At 37.8% G+C, this 18,425-nt stretch overlaps 1 protein-coding gene across 2 annotated transcripts in view; it reads left to right on the forward strand.

Moving 5' to 3' along the window:
- The window catches only part of LOC136876372 (sodium-independent sulfate anion transporter), a 116,546-nt gene that overhangs the window by 74,760 nt on the left and 23,361 nt on the right, over nucleotides 1-18,425 (forward strand). For both annotated transcript variants that reach the window (XM_068228412.1, XM_067150264.2), the window contains exons 7-10: nucleotides 3,504-3,665; nucleotides 12,310-12,450; nucleotides 16,186-16,331; nucleotides 16,423-16,596. In XM_068228412.1, coding sequence (XP_068084513.1) covers nucleotides 3,504-3,665; nucleotides 12,310-12,450; nucleotides 16,186-16,331; nucleotides 16,423-16,596 — 623 coding nt within the window. The remainder of the gene's footprint in view (nucleotides 1-3,503; nucleotides 3,666-12,309; nucleotides 12,451-16,185; nucleotides 16,332-16,422; nucleotides 16,597-18,425) is intronic.

Here is an 18,425-nt window from a genome sequence, read left to right on the forward strand (position 1 = left end):
ATTTATGCGAATAATCCCAGCCGCCGAATCATCCCCATACCCTAATTTTAGGAAGGACCATTTTAAAAAAATTAAATGAACCAAAGTTCCTTCCATAGAAAAAGTAGTGTAGGCTTAGAAAAACATATCATTTCACTCCTTGAGTTCAACGTGGTATTTGCCATGAAAATTAGCAGGTAGGCCTTCTTACTTCACAGATTTTTCATTAATCTGAACTTGCAATAGGCTCGATTCACCTTAAACTATTTTACATATTAGATAAGAAACAGAAAACCCTAAACCATAAATTACTTTGTCTACAAGAAAACAAATGTAAAACACCTTACCAAAATACAAACAACAAAGTGTCCCCTTCCCATTTGACTAACATTTCCACTACAATCAACCTATCTGTTACAGTTTTCTCTAACCAAGAATTAAATCTATTAGATAAAGGCATCAAACATAATTGGCCTAATCACAAAAAAGCAGAAGACGTTATCACTACCATAGCTGAAACCGAAATTAATATTGATAAACAAATCCCAATTGATAAACAAAATGACGTACGTTATGAAGTATAAAAAGAAACTCCCAACTTTGATTAATGAGATATCTAATAATAACCACAACGTCTCGAAACAAATTCTAAACCTGAAATCCAAAATCCATAATAACAACGTAGTAATTACAAAAGCAGATAAGGGCAACACCATAGTAATAATGAACAAACAAGACTACATTAATAAAACAAACTTTTTTTTCAGACAATACCTCCAACCAACAAACAAAATACAGCGTAACTTAAAGAACCTTCTTAAAAATTATCATTTTATTTTAAATGATCAAGATTATCAGAAATTAACTGTAATGAACCCAAAATTACCTACAGTCAGATCATTGCCCAAAATTCATAAATAGGATGACCCCATTTGGCCTATAATTAATAGTATAAATAGTCCTACATATAAAACTTCTCAATTCCTACACAAATTCCTGAAAAAACATTTCAAATTTCACAACTCCAACCCCATAAAGAACTCGATCGAACTTTGCAATTCCCTAAATAAATTCAGTCTGCAACCAAACCACGTTTTATGTTCTTTTGACATTACCAACATGTATACTAATATCCCTATCAATAATACTATTAACATCATAAAAAACAATCTATTGAAACATAGCACATTGAGTAAAATCGAAATTGATGAATGGTTAAAATTACTTAATTTCATTTTAGACAGCAACTACTTTACCTTTAATAAAAAATTTATAAACAGGAAGGTCTAGCGATGGGAGACCCGTTATCTGGAATACTAGCCTATATGTACTTAGATAATCTTGAACATAGTAAGATTATTAATAACATTAACGGACTCTGTCTTTAGCATCGCTATGTTGATGATACCATAGCTATTATTGATAAACAAATAAACAACAGCGATAACATACTATAATTTCTCAACAACTTAGATAATAATATTAAATTCACTAAAGAAGATGAGTTCAATAGCTCTTTGAACTTCTTAGACATCAAAATCACACGAGTATCGAACAAATTTAACTTCCGAATATACAGAAAACCCACCTTTTCTCCAACAACCATAAAAAATGATTCTTTACATCCCAACTCACATAAAAAAGCCACTTATCACAGTTTAATATATAGAGCATTAAAGATCCCTATGTTGTCTATTAATTTAAAGAAAAAATTACTATTCATTAAGGAAATATCTAAATTCAATGGATTTAACACGGATATGATTGATAAAATCATTAATAAAACCATACTGAAACTAGCTACAAATTTAACTCCATTGAAACCCGCTCCCTCCAATGGCCTTACACCGATACAACACGCGCAGTAATACTCTCCTCCTTCCCTCCCACTAGTAGCAGCCCCCTTCCAAGTACTACAAACAAGCCAATAGTTATGTCACCGCAAACAGATCCCCCTCCAACACAAATTTTCAGCTATAACACACGCAGTAAAAAGTCTGTTACAAATACTTCTAACTCATAACGTTGCGAGTTATCGTCATCGTCAAATGGTAAGTGTACAAGATTCTACATCAGTATTTTTAAAACATCTTTTCACACAATTAACTCTACGTTTCTTGTTTCCTTTTACAGATTCCACTATTATATGCCTTTTCAACTAGAATTTCAACAAACTCACATTTTTGCAACTTTTGAGCAATGCTTGAAATTTTAGATGGTCCATACAACTTAATATCCTCAATGTGTTCCACAACTTCACCATATGCCTCTGACTTTCGTCTTTTATCTTAAAGATTATGATTAACTTAGGATCTCTCGACCAACCTTTGACTTTTATTCTCTCTTCTTTATTTTGAATATATACTATTTTTCGCCATCGTCTAATTGTAACCGCCAGACAGTCAACTTTATTTTCATAGCAATCTTACTACTTGTTGTATAACAGTCTGTTGTTTTATCCATTGCACTTATTATAGCAGCCTCCTGATGTTAATTTTGTTAATACTTCCACCATTGTAACTCATCACATTGTATATTTTTAAACCATCATTGTTATTTTTAATGTTATTTTACTTCAAATCTCTTCAATATTTTTAAAATTCATTTCATTATTACATGTTAATTAGACGCTTATTTTCAATCTAAGGTTAAGACAATGGCTGATGATGCCTTCATACAAGGCGAAACATGTACCACTATTAGTTAACAAATCTATGTAAATCATCCAAGACTAGACTTTGTATTGATTAGGTGGTCCATTTAATAAATAACTTACTGTTATTATTCTAATCAAATATCAATACGGACCAAAAATTATATTTATTACATGTAATATACCACTTAGTCGAGCAGTTCGTCTTCTTTCTCCCAGTTCTTCCCAGTCCAAACTTTGCAACATTCTTGTAACACTACTCTTTTGTCAGAAATCACCCAGAACAAATTGAGAATTTAAGTATCATGGAGCACTCAGGCAAAAAATTTGCCACTAAGAGAAAATAAAGTGTATGTGGAGAAAGAGTATGAAATGTTAGTAACTCTGGTTTATGAAGTCCTTTACAAATAGCTAAGTATCGCTGATCTATGAATTCATTTGAAGCTTGAATAATAAATAAGACAGTGGCAAAAGAGATTAATATTTTAATTCATGGTGTCAACTACGACACAAAGCAGTTACCTTGTACGTGGAGTGCACGGTTGCAAACAAATGTATCTTTCACTGCTTTGGACTATTCAGCTCAGAGTGAAAAGATGGAATAACAATTACCTGCATTGTGGAAGCAGTGCGATCTATGTCTGATTTCCCATTTTCATACTAGACAAAGGGCTTCACCCATCTTATGGCTGTGTCTGCTATCTTCCCATTTCTAACTCTTATCAAAGATGTGTGAATTATTGAAACATATGTTATTTTTTCTTGATTATTTTTTTCTTACTAGGGTAAGAATCAGTAAAGAACAGTAATGTTGATTTGTAATAATTCAGGCATAGTATTATTATACAGTATGTGACATTTATTTTCCTAGCCAGTGGAGATTCCATTGATGCTACACAAGAGTTGCTAACATTGGGAATCTGCAATTTGGTGGGATCATTAGCGTCTTCCTTCCCCATCACTGGCTCCTTCTCCCGCAGTGCAGTGAATCATGCCAGCGGAGTTAAAACACCAATGGGAGGACTGTATACAGGTCAGTATGTACAAGATGTGTTCCTTTAGTTCACTCTTTGGTGAGATCATAAGTCTTCCTTCCCCATCACTGTCTCCCTGTATGCAGGTCGGTGTGTTGCTGGATAGAATGTAGGTTTTTTGCAGTATCAAATTGTAAGACAATGTTTTCATCGTTAATTTTTATTTAGTGTGACCCTCTGTAGTTTTCTTTATATTTTCATAAAATAATTATTTGTATTAATTAGAATTTCTGTTGTATTATTGCTTGGTATTTGCTGTTCTTGGAGGAACTGTTAAATTCACGCAGTGTGTGAGTATACTCTCATATAGTAAATCAAAATGAAACATCCATCTAAATATCAAGGACAAGGAAATGTCTACCAGGTGCTTATTTTGTGCCATTTAGTTTGCCTATGTCTCAATTTGCAATGTTCTATTTTATATGAGGACATGTTGATATTGTATGATATGGAGTGATACACACACTTTGCCACCTATCAATGTTCTGATTATTGCAGGTTTGAACCCACAATCATGTTATTTGAAGACTGACATTCTACCTCTGATCCACATGGGGAACTAAAGATGGAAGCAAGAATGATAGTGTGATAGGAACACATTCAAAAGATACACAGTAGCAGAAGAGACTGAGAAGAACAAGCACAAAATCACTATAAGGTGAAATCTGTTATCACCCACACCCATCTTAATTTATGGGTTCTCTTCTATCAGTATTTCTCAACTCTGACACTCCTGACAAACTATTCCCACCCCCAAGCTTCACTTGAAGAGCAATCTTAATTTATGGGTTCTCTCCTAATCAGTCTTTCTCACCTCCAATACCCCTGACAAATTATTCGCCCCTCCAGCTTCACTTGAAGAGCAGGCACCTACTCTCTTTAACAGAGACCTTTAGTTGTGATATGGGAAGTGTAGGACGGCCTCTACACTATTACAAAATTTCTTATCTTTGTTGTATATCCATTAAATGCAAAGTAATGCAGTACTAGTGGTATATTAGGAATATTTCTTATTTATGCTTTATACCCTAGCAGTCACAGTTATACACGTGAGGGTTGGGACATAAATCATGGCAACTATTTTTTTCCACGCCTTTGTACGGTGCAACCATACAGTGGTCATATATCCTGGAAAACATGGAACATAGCACAAGATGGTGGTGCGTTTTGACAGTATCATGCAAAATAGAAATGGGGAATCTGATTCCTTTAGAAGAATTGGTTCTTTTGAAATGATTCAGCAAATTGATTCGTTCATTCGATTACCACATGACTGAGAGCCAAAAGCGAAACCCTGGAATCTGATGAACTAGTCTGTTATGTTCTTTATAACTGCTAGTGCTTTACAAGTTTACATGTTACAAGAAATGAAATATTTTAAGATAATTGTTAGCATTATTAACAAGAGTAACCTCTTTAGAGATCACAGTCGATAAATGCTACACCGCTGTCCGAATAATACTTTCCAAACTTAAGTACGTTAGGAACAGCCGATGCTTAACTGTGATTTTGAGAATAACATACATTCTTAAAAGCTGCCGGCCTACAGATAAATGAAGAAAAGACAGTACAAATGACCTTCAGAAAAGGTGGGAAATCAACGCCCAAAGACAACATAACATTACACCAAAAGCCATTACAAAAGGTACGAAATTACAAATATTTGGGAATAACCCTACAGACAACGGCGGCGTCCTTTGGTATACATATTCAAGAAAGAACGGCAGCAGCAATCAGAGCCTCATACAGCATGCAAAACATTTCAGACCTATCAATCAGCACGGCGATGAGACTTTTCAAGATGACAGTAGCGCCAGTGATAACATATGGAATTGAGATTGTGTGGGAAAAGCTGAAGATCAGAGACCTGATGAGAATAGAAATAATAAAAGCAATGTTCATGAAGAGGATTACCCGAGTTGGAAAGACAGCCCCATCCCGGATGGTATACGAAATGATGCGGGAGACGTATTTCATAGAAGACATACGATCACAATTCTACCTACAATCAATGGAAGCAAGCAGGGCACTAGTAAATATCAGGGAAAGGAAGAAAAGTGAAATCGACCTCGACTTCTACGCCTCACCAGCGATGACGGACGATAGATGGACTAGAAAGTGCAACACACAACGCCACGTGATAATAAGACTCTCCATACATGGGTTTCACCACAAGATATGCGTAAACCAGAAGTTCCATGAGCCAGACTAAGATTGTAAGTGAATTTTGTGTGGACAGAAGTGTCGTAGATATCACATCATAACATGCACAAAAAGAACCAGGACAATTACAGACTATAGCAAAGACTGAAATGTGAAATTTATTTAAAGCTCAAACTTGAGTGTACATTTCTCTATTAATAATTTAAAAGCTGCCGTTCGAAACCTTACGACAATTAAATTTGAAATACAGTATTTCCCTGTGTATTAGACACCCTCACGTATTAGACTCCCCTTGGCTTTTCGAGACAAAGAAATTGAAAAAAATCTCGCTTACAAGACTGCCCAATGTAATTTGTCTGAGAAGAAAGATTCTGCTTTGAAGCAGGTACAAGCCTTATCCAGCTCTGATGACATCACACAAATATGTGAATAGTTTCGCCTGTACGACCCACGCAATGAAAACACGCATTGAAGTCATGCGGTACATCTGTGTTTTGTAGTTAAGAATGTCTGCCAGCGTAATGGTTAGCACAATTAGCTGTCGCTCTCGGGAGCCTCTGTTCAATTTGCGGTAAAAATGGTACGTGTAACTCCCTTCCACTGGGGGCCTGTCTAAAAAAGAGCTGCACCACCACTGGATGAGAAAAATAGTTTACTTTAATTAAAAAATATTCACGGTTGTTGCTAGCCCTATTAATATAGCATACCTGCCAATACTACCTCGTGGCGCATTCCAGGTGGCGGATAGGGGGTCCTAACCGGCTTGCCGGCGGACTTGAGCGAAATAACATAGCTCTCGCGGACCAAACACACACTCCCTGTTGGTGGGGGATGCATGCGAAGAATACCCTCACGGTATCCCCTGCCTGTCGTAAGAGGCGACTAAAAGGGGCAACCTAGGGATGTTTGAATTAGAACCATTACACTACTTATAATTAGTACCACCACGCTGGGTTGCTTTTACTTGCACGTAGTACCACTGTAAGTACACAATAGCTTTGTGATTAGTAGCGACAGTGTGTGAATCAGGGCGAGTTTTACAGTAGCTGTGATTAGTACCACTCTTATGAGCGACACCGTGGGTCTGCCTTGCCTATGATTAGGAGCCACTATGTGAGGTACACCATGTTGTGAATTCTGGTCAGTGGATGATTTTGGACTTTTAAATTGTCATTACATCTCATTTTGTACCGCTAGTGGCCGATGACATAGATGCTAGGTCCCATTAAACAACAAGCATCATCTTAAATGGAACAATGACATGAGTGTTCGCGGCTGTCTGCAGCCTGGTCATTCTAGCTTTGGAATTTGGAACTGTTAGATCGACACTGTGATACTTTTCTCTAAAAGTGAGAAATGTGTAGTTTTTCATTTTAGCGAATATTTCATATGACAGCATTACTTTTAATTGTAACATTCGTACTGACGTCATTGTAATGACCTATATTGACTTCAGTTGGGAAAACAATAAGGACAGTCTTTCTGACAATTGTGTAGCGAAGCCAGGGTACAACAGGTAGTTACTTGATACAAATAGCATTGTGCTTCACATAATACCGCAGGTGCTTGATGAAATATATTAATCTATGCATTTGCTAAATAATGGCATTTAAGTGCACGACCGATTCATATGTGTGGAGCATGAGTTCATACTATTTTCAGAAGGCTGATCAGAGACTGATCATCTTACTCACGTACTTCCTGAAAGGTAATAGTGAAGTGTAATTTTTAGACTTTTAGCCTCGTTATAGCAACAGTCGTGCTTTTTACAATAAGTGTTATAAATATATCATAATATTGTATTGCGCAAGGCATGTGAAATAAGCAGTTTTGACCAATTGTATCTCCTAATTTCTCCTGATTTTCATATCAAAATCTCCTGATTTTTGGTTTTGTAAAGTTGGCAGGTATGCGCAGGCAAGATCATTAACTAAGTGATCATTTAATATCTCGTAACTTAGGCCAGTATAGGGTTTCTTGGGAGAGAAGTAGGTTTAAAACATGAAAACAATCCAGTCACAATTGTTTTACTCGTCAAAGTACCTAACAAATAATAATATTGATTTTTTTATGTCCCCCACTTACTTTCAACGGTTTTCGGAGATGCTAAACAAAACATACTAGCATATGTGTTAATAAAAAATGAGAGACAACGAATGTACAAAATTAAACATTATGATAATAAAACACATTACCGCCACACCTGTAGATATCCATAAATGCGGCGAACTTTCCTGTTATTTATTTTTATTCTTTCTGTAAATGAACGTTTGGCACTATCCAGGCAATAGCATACCTAACCTAAACAATGCAGTCTCTCATCTCATTTAAAGCTGTTTAGGTAATTCCTGATGTGATAATTGTGAAGAACAGGGATGAAGTATACTTACAAATGAGGGTCTGGCTTTCAACAGCCGCAGTTATCAAAAGAATGCTTCCAGTCACTATGTATTACCGGTACATTCGGAAATACAATTTGTAACATACGCTAGTTATCAGCTGGTGGTTTGACACACTTTCAACAACATGGCTTTATTCAGAAGTAGTGGCTTTTTCTACACATACACTAGCTGTGAATTTCAGAGACCATCTCCAGAAACCATTTAGGAATAGCTTCACACAGTTTGGACTCTATAGTCGGGAATGAAAACTATTTTTAAAAAGGTCAAAAAGATGGGATCTTGAATGCTCTCGATCTCGATTGCAGTGCATGGCTGACGAGATGGCAGCGAAGATGTCACTTGGAATGATGACACGCTGGTAGCAGAGAAGTTAGCGGCGCAAGACAATTAAAATGAAAGCAGTGATCAGGTTTACTGTGTGGTAGGCCTACTGTTAAACTGACAAATAACTGGCCGTTGAGTTATTGTTTATCAATATTGCATAATATAATAATACGATGCCCTTATGCCTTTTCTCTATGGCCTCAAGTATGAGGTGAGACAAATTTTCAGAGAGACCATATGCCCTTCCTGACATCGACCTCATCAGAGGAATTAATGTTATAAAACTAATGACATGATACTATAAGTAACTAAAACGGATTATATTTACTTTATATGTAGGCCTAAAAGTAAAACGGATTATATTTACTTTATATGTAGGCCTAAAAGTCATGTTCACCATTTATTGACTTTTTACATTCAGAAATACTGCCTTCGAACGAAAATAACCAGTAAAACTCAAATACATTTATAAGTTTGTTAAAGAACAGTGTAGAATATACAATTTATAGTTCTTTATAGCCTAGAAGTCATGTGTTCATTGCACAAAATTTGAGGCTGTTGTGTATTTGACCCTGCTTAAATTTTTTTGGCTGTGAATGTGGGAAAAAACAGGGGTCTAATACGAGAGTAAATATGGTACATAACAGATATGGTATATACATTTTTGTGGCCATTGAAAATAATCAACCCTGGCAAAGCAACTGCTATATAACGGTTTTTCGAACTTTGATTGTTCCTAACAACATTCCTTACAGTTTTCATTAAGTTCACAAGCTACTCACTAGAAAGCAAACTTCAGCAGGTCACTCACTTCCTGTAGTAGGCAGTGAAATAATACGCAACTAATTTGCGCCCACTTATAATATGGACGCAGTGTCATTCTCAAATGAATCAGGTCAATTTGGGCAAGAATAACTGTTCATAAACAGTAAATACCCATACACTTTAAAAGGCAAAGTAATGCATTACTGCTCAATTCATTGCGTTATTGAAGGAAGGCATCTGATTTTCTTTTCTTTTTTTTTTCTTTCTTTTTTTTTTTTTTTAATTAAAATTTGCTTTTTCTATTGAATGTAACTGTTTCGAAAAGCAGTTTGTCAATGAACAGGATCACTTTTGGGAGCATGAGCATTGAAGTAAACTTAACCTATCATTTTGGAACGAGCTGCAAGTTGAGTGTATATTACAGTTCTGTGAAATGTGGAACTTGAAACGAAGTGATCATCTCTTGTTTGAAAATATATTTTTCCTGTTAGGTTAGGAATACTTCGTGAACCAGACTTTTAGGTTAGGTTAAATAACAAATAACAGTTGTTCTTGACAAGTTGTCATTGATTCAAAAATGGTGGATACCCAATTTGGTGATATAAATCAGAACGAATCAGAGAAGGAGGAGGAATAAGGAACCAAGGAATGAGCAGCAGCTGCCATCTCTCGATTCAGCCTTTGATTCACTAACGAGTAGATTCATTTCATACACTAAATCATGATTCAGTGCAATAATTCGTTCATTATGAATCACTCGTTCAGAATCTCCCCATCTCTAATGCAAAGGGCAATGGGACTGCAGTAGTGAGTCAGGCTCCGTGCAGAGTGGATGTGACAAGGCAACAACAGCATGCATGCTGGGATTGTATTGCCAAAGAATATCGATTTTGAGCTTATCCTCAAACTGAAGGACATTGCCAATTCTGTAAAACATGAGATTACAAAATTAGTAATAATTTTATGGGCTTTACGTCCCACTAACTACTTTTACGGTTTTCGGAGATGCTGGAATTTAGTCCTGCAGTTCTTTTTCATGCCAGTGAATCTTACCGAGACAAGGCTGACCTATTTGAGCACCTTCAAATACCACCGGACTGAGCCAGGATTGAACCTGCTAAGTTGGTGTCAAAAGGCCAGTGCCTCAAGCCTCTGAGCCATTCAATCCGGGGCAGTACTTTGAGGATTTACTGTAAAAGTTATTGTACTCTCTGAGAATAAACATTATGTAGCACAAGTGTTTCATGGCTGACAGTTTCTTTCACCTAGTCAACCTGTTCATTATTCATACAATCTACAGCACCTTACACTCCCCATTCCCATCGTATATTCCATTTTGCCTGGTAGATCCTGTATTCATATGAAAAATAAAAAGGTTGCTGTAACTTATGCCCCAATCCTCATAAATTAATATGTGGTATAACATTATTTGACCTTCAGTCTGCAATGTTATTTCACATACACTGTTCTCCCCAGAAATGTTCAACTGGGTGGCAGGAATGAGTAGCCGGGCGGGGAATACTACGCAAAAGAATAAATACGAAAAAATCTCAATTTATTCCCCTCAGGTAGGGATGGGCATGAGCGCAGCTCGAGCTGATGACGTCATCTCCTGAGAAATGATACGGCGTAATATGTAAGTAAGTCCGCCTCTGTGGTGTAGTGGTTAGCGTGATTAGCCGCCACGTCCGGAGGTCCGGGTTCGATTCCCGGCTCTGCCATGAAATTTGAAATGTGGTACGAGGGCTGGAACGGGGTCCACTCAGCCTCGGGAGGTCAACTGAGTAGAGGTGGGTTCGATTCCCACCTCAGCTATCCTCAAAGTGGTTTTCCGTGGTTTCCCATTTTCACACCAGGCAAATGCTGGGGCTGTAGCTTAATTAAGGCTACGGCCGCTTCCTTCCCACTCCTAACACCTTTCCTATCCCATCGTCTCCATAACACCTATCTGGGGCCGATGACCTTCGATGTTAGGCCCCTTTAAACAACAAGCATCATCATCATCATCATCAACACCTATCTGTGTCGGTGCAACGTAAAAACCAATAGCAAAAAGCCCAGTTATATTATATCGGACGCAGGACTTCAGGTCTGTTCAGGTCTGTTCTGCCATCTGGCAGCCTGCTCATCAATTTTGACGTTCCGTTTTACTATAGACCTACTGGATGACAGAGTAAACCGAATCTCTCTTGGGCGTCAAAGACTGAGTTTTAGGGAATTTTATTGGGTAAGCACAAAATGTCACCAGAGATCTTTTACATGCTGACATCGTACGACATGAAATTTTGCCCTTCAAAAATCAGACTACCTCTGCCGTGTTCAAACTCGCTATCTCTACCATTGATCCACGAAGGGCATTAACAGTAATATCAGACAGGTAAACATTAACTTAGTGTTATTATCACAAACAAGATGGTCTAGTGTTCTTTCTACTGCTTGTTCATTTTCAAACACTGGGGCTTACTTCTCGGTTGCTGTAGAGTGCCATACAGGTTTGTGACGTCATGAGGAATAGTGTGTTCTCGTGCGATTCCACACTAATCCAGACACCACTTGCGCACAGCACTACGTTATAGTCAAGCTAAACATTTAAACTTCGATGTAATTGATGCGATATGCTAACAATAATGATTTATCATATAAATGAACAGTTTTAGAATATTTACATTTTAATTTGGAGCACGCAGTGACTCGAATATGTATTAATATTATGTAACTAGCATGTATCTGGGTTATGTTAGCCGGGTGGTCTGTAAAAGCAGCAGGGCGGTGTGCCAATAAAACGGTCCTAGGAAGAACACTGCACATATATGTAGCTGCTTTTGCAAGGTTTTGCAAGGGCTCTGATTGTGACTCAAAAGGTACTCATGAAAATGGGGATATTATTAGTGTTATTTTTATTTTATGTAAGTTTTGATTATGTGTTAATTTTATTAAAAATACAGAATACAGTTTTGCACTTTTTGCATGTAAAATTTCTTTATTGCAGGTTTTCTTATTGTATTGGCGCTCGGCCTCCTGACTCCTTACTTCTACTACATTCCAAAAGCTTCGCTGGCTGCTGTCATTATGTGTGCTGTCATCTTCATGATCGAGTATGAAGTAGTTAAACCCATGTGGAAGTCTAGTCGTAAGTTAAATTTGTTATTGTTCCTCTAGCTCTAAATTATCTTATGGGAAAACTCAGGTAAGGGAGAGTTTCTGATAGGTATAGGAAAAGTATCCCTGGACCTGAAGAACAGTCTTGCTGGGCAAGGGAGTGACAGGACAAAACTTTTCCAAGTGTAAGTCGTAAGATGTAGTTACAGGGAATTGTTTAGTCATGGTCTGTTACAAGAACAATGATATACAAGAATCATGTTCATGTGGATTGATTTTTTTATGTACTGTACTGTATTATTTTTGTATTTTTTCATTACAAAAATGTGCACTCCCTGTGAATAATCCTGTACATATGAAACTGTACAGTTATGTTTACATCGCAGTCTCAACACTTCAAGCTACTGTTACCAAGGTTTGCATCTTTTTGGGATCACATTACTGAGCTATAAATTAAAAAGTTTTAGGTCTTATGGCGATGATGGGACAGGATGGAAGGAAACGGCCGTGGCCTTAATTAAGGTACAGCCCCAGCATTTGCCTGATGTGAAAATGGGAAACCACAGAAAGCCATCTTCAGGGCTTCAGACTGTGGGGTGAAACCCCACTATCTCCCAAATGCTGGATACTGGGCATACTTAAGCGATGGCAGCTGTCGAGCTCGGTCAATTAAAAAGTCATGGAAGCAATATGGCTTGCTGTTTGAGATTCTGCAGTTGAAGTTTCTAAAGTTGTCGACATGTCCAAATTCCGAGAAATATTTGCAAACCTTCCTGGTTGTTTGGATATAGACGATAGTGTTGAAAACACCAGGTTTGCAGAATGACAGAATGCTGGTTATGGTACGATGACCAATAAGGAAATTATTGCCGCCTGTGATTGATAGAAAGGAGGTCATTCATGGTGAATTGGAAAACAAAAGTAACATTTTAGGGGATGAAGTAATGTCTCGTGCAGAGGCAACAGCACAACTGGAAAAACTAATGGTTTATCTAGAACAGGGATGGCAGACCTTTTCTGACTAGCACGTCAATTAAGGTCTTGTTTATTATTTTTTACTGTCTAGTGTGCTATCGGTTATTTTCCTTTGAAATCATCGTGAAACCCTCTCATTTTACTTCATTTAGTTATTACATTGCATTACATATTACATTTACATATTACATTACATTTGACTGAATGTTTCATGGCCGGCCCCCGTGGTGTAGGGGTAGCGTGCCTGCCTCTCACCCGGAGGTCCCGGGTTCGATTACCGGCCAGGTCAGGGATTTTTACCTGGACCTGAGGGCTGGTTCCAGGTCCACTCAGCCTACATGATTAGAATTGAGGAGCTATCTGGTAGTGAGATAGCGGCCCTGGTCTGGAAAGCCAAGAATAACGGCCGAGAGGATTTGTTGTGTTGACCACATGACACCTCGTAATCTGCAGGCCTTTGGGCTGAGCAGTGGTCGCTTGGTAGGCCAAGGCTCTTTAAGGGCTGTAGTGCCATGGGGTTTGGTTTGAAGTTTCACGATTTTATTTTGCAAACATCACTAAAAATTACATTCAAAAAAAAAAAAAAAAAAAAAAAAAAAAAAAAAAAGGTAAATTTTAAGAATAAGAAATATTTAACTTGCAGTTAATGTCTCCTCAACTTGCTGTGTACGTGCAAATAGTAAGCCTATCTCTCTCAGTAAACACCGCACGGGAGTTGAAAGCACACCTGCAACAATGGAAAATATTTGTGTGTTCGACAAAACCTGTTTCCCTCGCTTTCCTGCTATAATGTTGCCCGCAATAATGAAGTTGACAATTAGTGATTCTGTCCCACCAGAATCAATAGCTTGCTGTTCGTGAATGCGAGTTTGTTACTGTGAGAGACGTCATCTGTTCCACATGAAGGCGGAGGCTGGTGACGCAGAGATGTCAGCAACTGCACCCGTGTAGTTCTGAGAATTGAGACTGGATTCTGCTTGAAGCTGAGACTGCAGTTCCAGCATGAATGAGAACATTCTGGTAACTGTCACGGTGTTATAAGAAAGTGTGGACAGCAAGTGAGCGAGTGAGTGCAAGAGTGAGTTGTGTGATAGTCGCATTGAGTTAGTAAGTGAACTGGTATTAGCACTTTGTTACATTACTAAATGAGGGTACTACTAAATTTTACCGTGCCAAAGGTGTCCAGTGTCCGATTGATTGTTCTGGCTCAGGAATTCAAACAATATTGGAACTTGTGGAACTATTATGCGATATACTGTTTCTTATTCAAGAATTTTGTTAGATGAAAAACACCACCGAGGTCGCATCAAACAACACATTTCCAGCTCTAAGCATCAAATGAATAAGTCTCTTCAAGCAAACAAATCGCGGCAACCTCTATTATGAAAGACGTTTCAACAGAGTTCTTTAAAAAGCCAAAATTTTGAAGGAATTAAACATAGATTTGTGTGCAGCTCTTACACAAGCTGGAATTCCACTCGATAAAGACCGAAGAAAGTGGAGAGGAACCATATTTGCCCCTACCCGGACTACAGCTGGATAATGTGAAATGATGATGATGAAAGGTGAACCATCCAGCCTTCAAGGGATTTCGTGAAAAATACACAAAGATGTTAATGCCCGTTGAGAGTACTTTAAGAAAAAATGACATGGAGCCTGTTTACGAAGAAACCATTCAAAGAATCAAGGAGAAAGTGTCTGATTGCAATGTGGAAATCATTGTGGATGAAATCATAGACTCAATGGAACAATATGTTTTGAACATTTTAGTATTTCCCTTAGCAGGGTAGAACGTTAAGCCTATGTTGTTAAAAATGTATGAGCTGCAGAAAGCCAACAGTAATGCAGTCAATTATGGACTTCTGCCAAAAATTCTGACCTACTGGTATCGAGTTTGAAAAACTTCTTGTGGTTACAGACCAAGCTCCATACATGGTTTCCTAAGTTGAAGCATGTGACATTCTTGGTTCATGCCCTTCACAGGGTTTGTGAATCTATAAGGACCGAATACAACATTGCAAATCAATTCATCTCTGCCCTGAAGAAGATTCTACCGAAAGCTCTGAGTCATGTTGTTGCCTACAGGGAAACCACCCAGTGGCCTGCCCCTTCCAAATTTCCCGGTCATTGTACTCTCTGGGGATCGTGGATTGAGTGTGCTGCTATGTTGTGTGAGAATTTTGACAAAATTAAAGAGTTTGTGCTTTCTTTGGAACCAGCCGACGCAGGTGCACTTTCCAAGGCACTACTGTGAGGGAGCAGTTAGATGGCTTATCAAAGACAGGCTTGAGTCTAGTGTTCAGAAGAATCCAGACATTGAGGAATTTGCCACATTTGTAGAGTTGCCATTCTGAGTGAACACAATGTTTGTTCCACTGGTTTCTGCGGATGTCAAAAGAAGCTTTAGCATCTAAAAGACATACTATCTCCTAATAGAAACAGACTTACTTTTAAAAATGTAGAGATGCTTAATGTCTTGAAGTACAACAGCTTCATGTTTTTTCCTTCTTTTGATGAGTGTTAATTCGATGTACTTGCCTGTAATTCAATAAACTAGAATAGAGGAAAGAGAAATCATTGAATTAGTTGAATAAACATGCACATTTGTCCCCTTTTTTTTTTAAACCTTAGTTGAGCACCTTTTCCCTGTCCTTTTTTTCATCTGAAATTTCCACCTAAAAATCCTAACCCTGCTGATCACTCTTCGTCCCCAGTCAAGATAAACATAACTCTTATCCCTTACTTGGTATTGGTTTATTATATTGGTATTGATATCCTTTCTTTTCCATAGGTAAAGACTTGATACCTACATTCGCAACATTTCTTCTGTGCCTTGTTATTGGAGTTGAGTATGGAATCTTAGTTGGTGTTGGAATCAATATAGTATTCCTACTCTATCCATCAGCAAGACCTAATGTACACGTTGAGAAAGCTATGGTGAGTGACACATGGGTTCAGTATATAATTTTTAGTATGTTTCATAAATTAAATTGGAAATATACATTTGTCATAATCTGTTTGTTCATAGTCCCAGTCTGGATCAGAGTATCTACTCGTCACTCCTGCTAATAGCCTCTACTTTCCTGCTGTGGACTTCATTCGTTCGAGCGTGGGACGTGCAGGGATCAAGCAAGGTTACAGTCACCTTCCTGTCATCGTTGACTGCAGATACGTTCTTGGAGCAGATTTTACTGCTGCTAAAGTAAGCCTTTTATTGTTAGAATGTTGTGTTATTTCTGTTGCACTTGATCTTTAATTTGATTTGATTTTTCGGGTTCGTATGATGTCTGTGGGGCACTCTGGTTGAATTTGGTTCTTGGTGGAGTACTTGGCTACATGTCCTTCCTACTACCAGTTAAACTTTCATCTTATCCCAGTTATTTTCTGGGGTTGCTGGAGACACCCAGGCTCATTTTGGTGTTTGCCTGGGATTTAAGACCGGATATCCTTCCTGGTGCCACATATTTTTGAGATGAAAATCTCACCCAGGGTTGACCAGGATTTGAACCTTAGTCTTCCAGGTTGGAAGCCAGCTGCTATGTCACTGAGCTAATCACACCCCTATCCTTCTTCCAACTGCCAGTTATGTAAATTATATATGTGATTAATTTTTTATTTTTATTTAAAGCTAACGAGTGCTACTGCATTATATTTTTCAAATTTACCATCCTCATTGTTGGTTTGAAATGTTATCACATGATGTTCTACTGAAAAGCTGAAGTTGTTACAATGGTTATTGAAGTGAAACAGAGACTTAAGTACGAACGTCATTAATCGAAGAAAGAGAACCTTGTTCATGCATAGGTGGATGGCTGCATATGTCAGGAAGAAATCTGGTATATCGTTGAAAAGTGTTAAGTGTTTTTGTACGTGCAAATGCAAAGCGACTAGGTATGGTTTTGTTGTGAATTTCTCCATCATTACCCAGTTTATGGTAGCAGGTGGTATTAACAGAGCAGACATTTACAGTGGTATGATGGGATTGTATGGGAATGACTATCTTATCACTCTGTACAATGTTCAGGTGGTCTTGGGAATTTCAACAAGTACGGACTTGGTTTTCGTATGTCCTTAAAAAAAAAAAAAAAAAAAAAAAAGTCAGGCACAGTGGGCAGTCTGGTAAGAAAATAAAAATATATATTCCAGGTATGCCGGTTTGCAAGCAATGGTGAGTCCAAGATGCTGTTGAAGAATGGTTCCACTGCCAACCATAGGCGTTTGCTTGGGGGTATCGGTCATCATCAGTCATCAAGTGTACCACTGGGACACTTGCTTGAACAAACACAGCAAATATATTTAGGCAGATACATCACCCATACATCACTCTTTTCAAATTTAGCAGATAAAAAAAGACAACTCCACCTTTCAATATACCATGAGCAATTTACAGAGTTTGTGTGTTATTGAACAATTGTCATTCTTGAAGCTTACGAAAGGTTAACGTGATTAAGCTTAAAATGCTGAGTGTTTGATGAGTCTGTAGTACTGTAGGACATTCCCTTGCAAAAAGGAGGGTGCGTTTTGTCATGAGGTGGAGAGCCATTTGTCTTGATATCTGTGGGCATTTGCACAATGGTGTGAAGTAATAACACTCATTCTGTGGAGGTATGATTAAAGCAGCTATGGTGTATAATGAATTGCACGAGGATGCAATTAGGTGCAAGAGATGCAAAACGTGTATGGTAGATGCCAGAAATGAATACAATGAAACCTCATTTAGTGCAGTTTAACAAGTTTTCCTGTTTAGCACATCTTAGAAGTCTCGATTCTCATCATATTAAATCTATAAAAAAATACCTTGCTTATTGTGTTATGAATTTTTGCTATTACCGCTTGGTATGATCACATTTTTCCTAGACCTGAAAATCTTACTGTATTTGTCATTCTCTCTGAAAGAAACTTTATTTCCAACTCGGGTAAGAGCCATCACCACAGTCACCCTTACAGGAAAAGGCCTTCCTGAACTTCAAAGGTTGTTACATTTTCAGGGAGCAAGGCATTAGCCTCAGGAATGTTCAGTTTTGCTTGCGG

The sequence above is a fragment of the Anabrus simplex genome, chromosome 6, assembly GCF_040414725.1.
Source record: "Anabrus simplex isolate iqAnaSimp1 chromosome 6, ASM4041472v1, whole genome shotgun sequence".
Classification (NCBI taxonomy): Eukaryota; Metazoa; Arthropoda; class Insecta; order Orthoptera; family Tettigoniidae; genus Anabrus; species Anabrus simplex.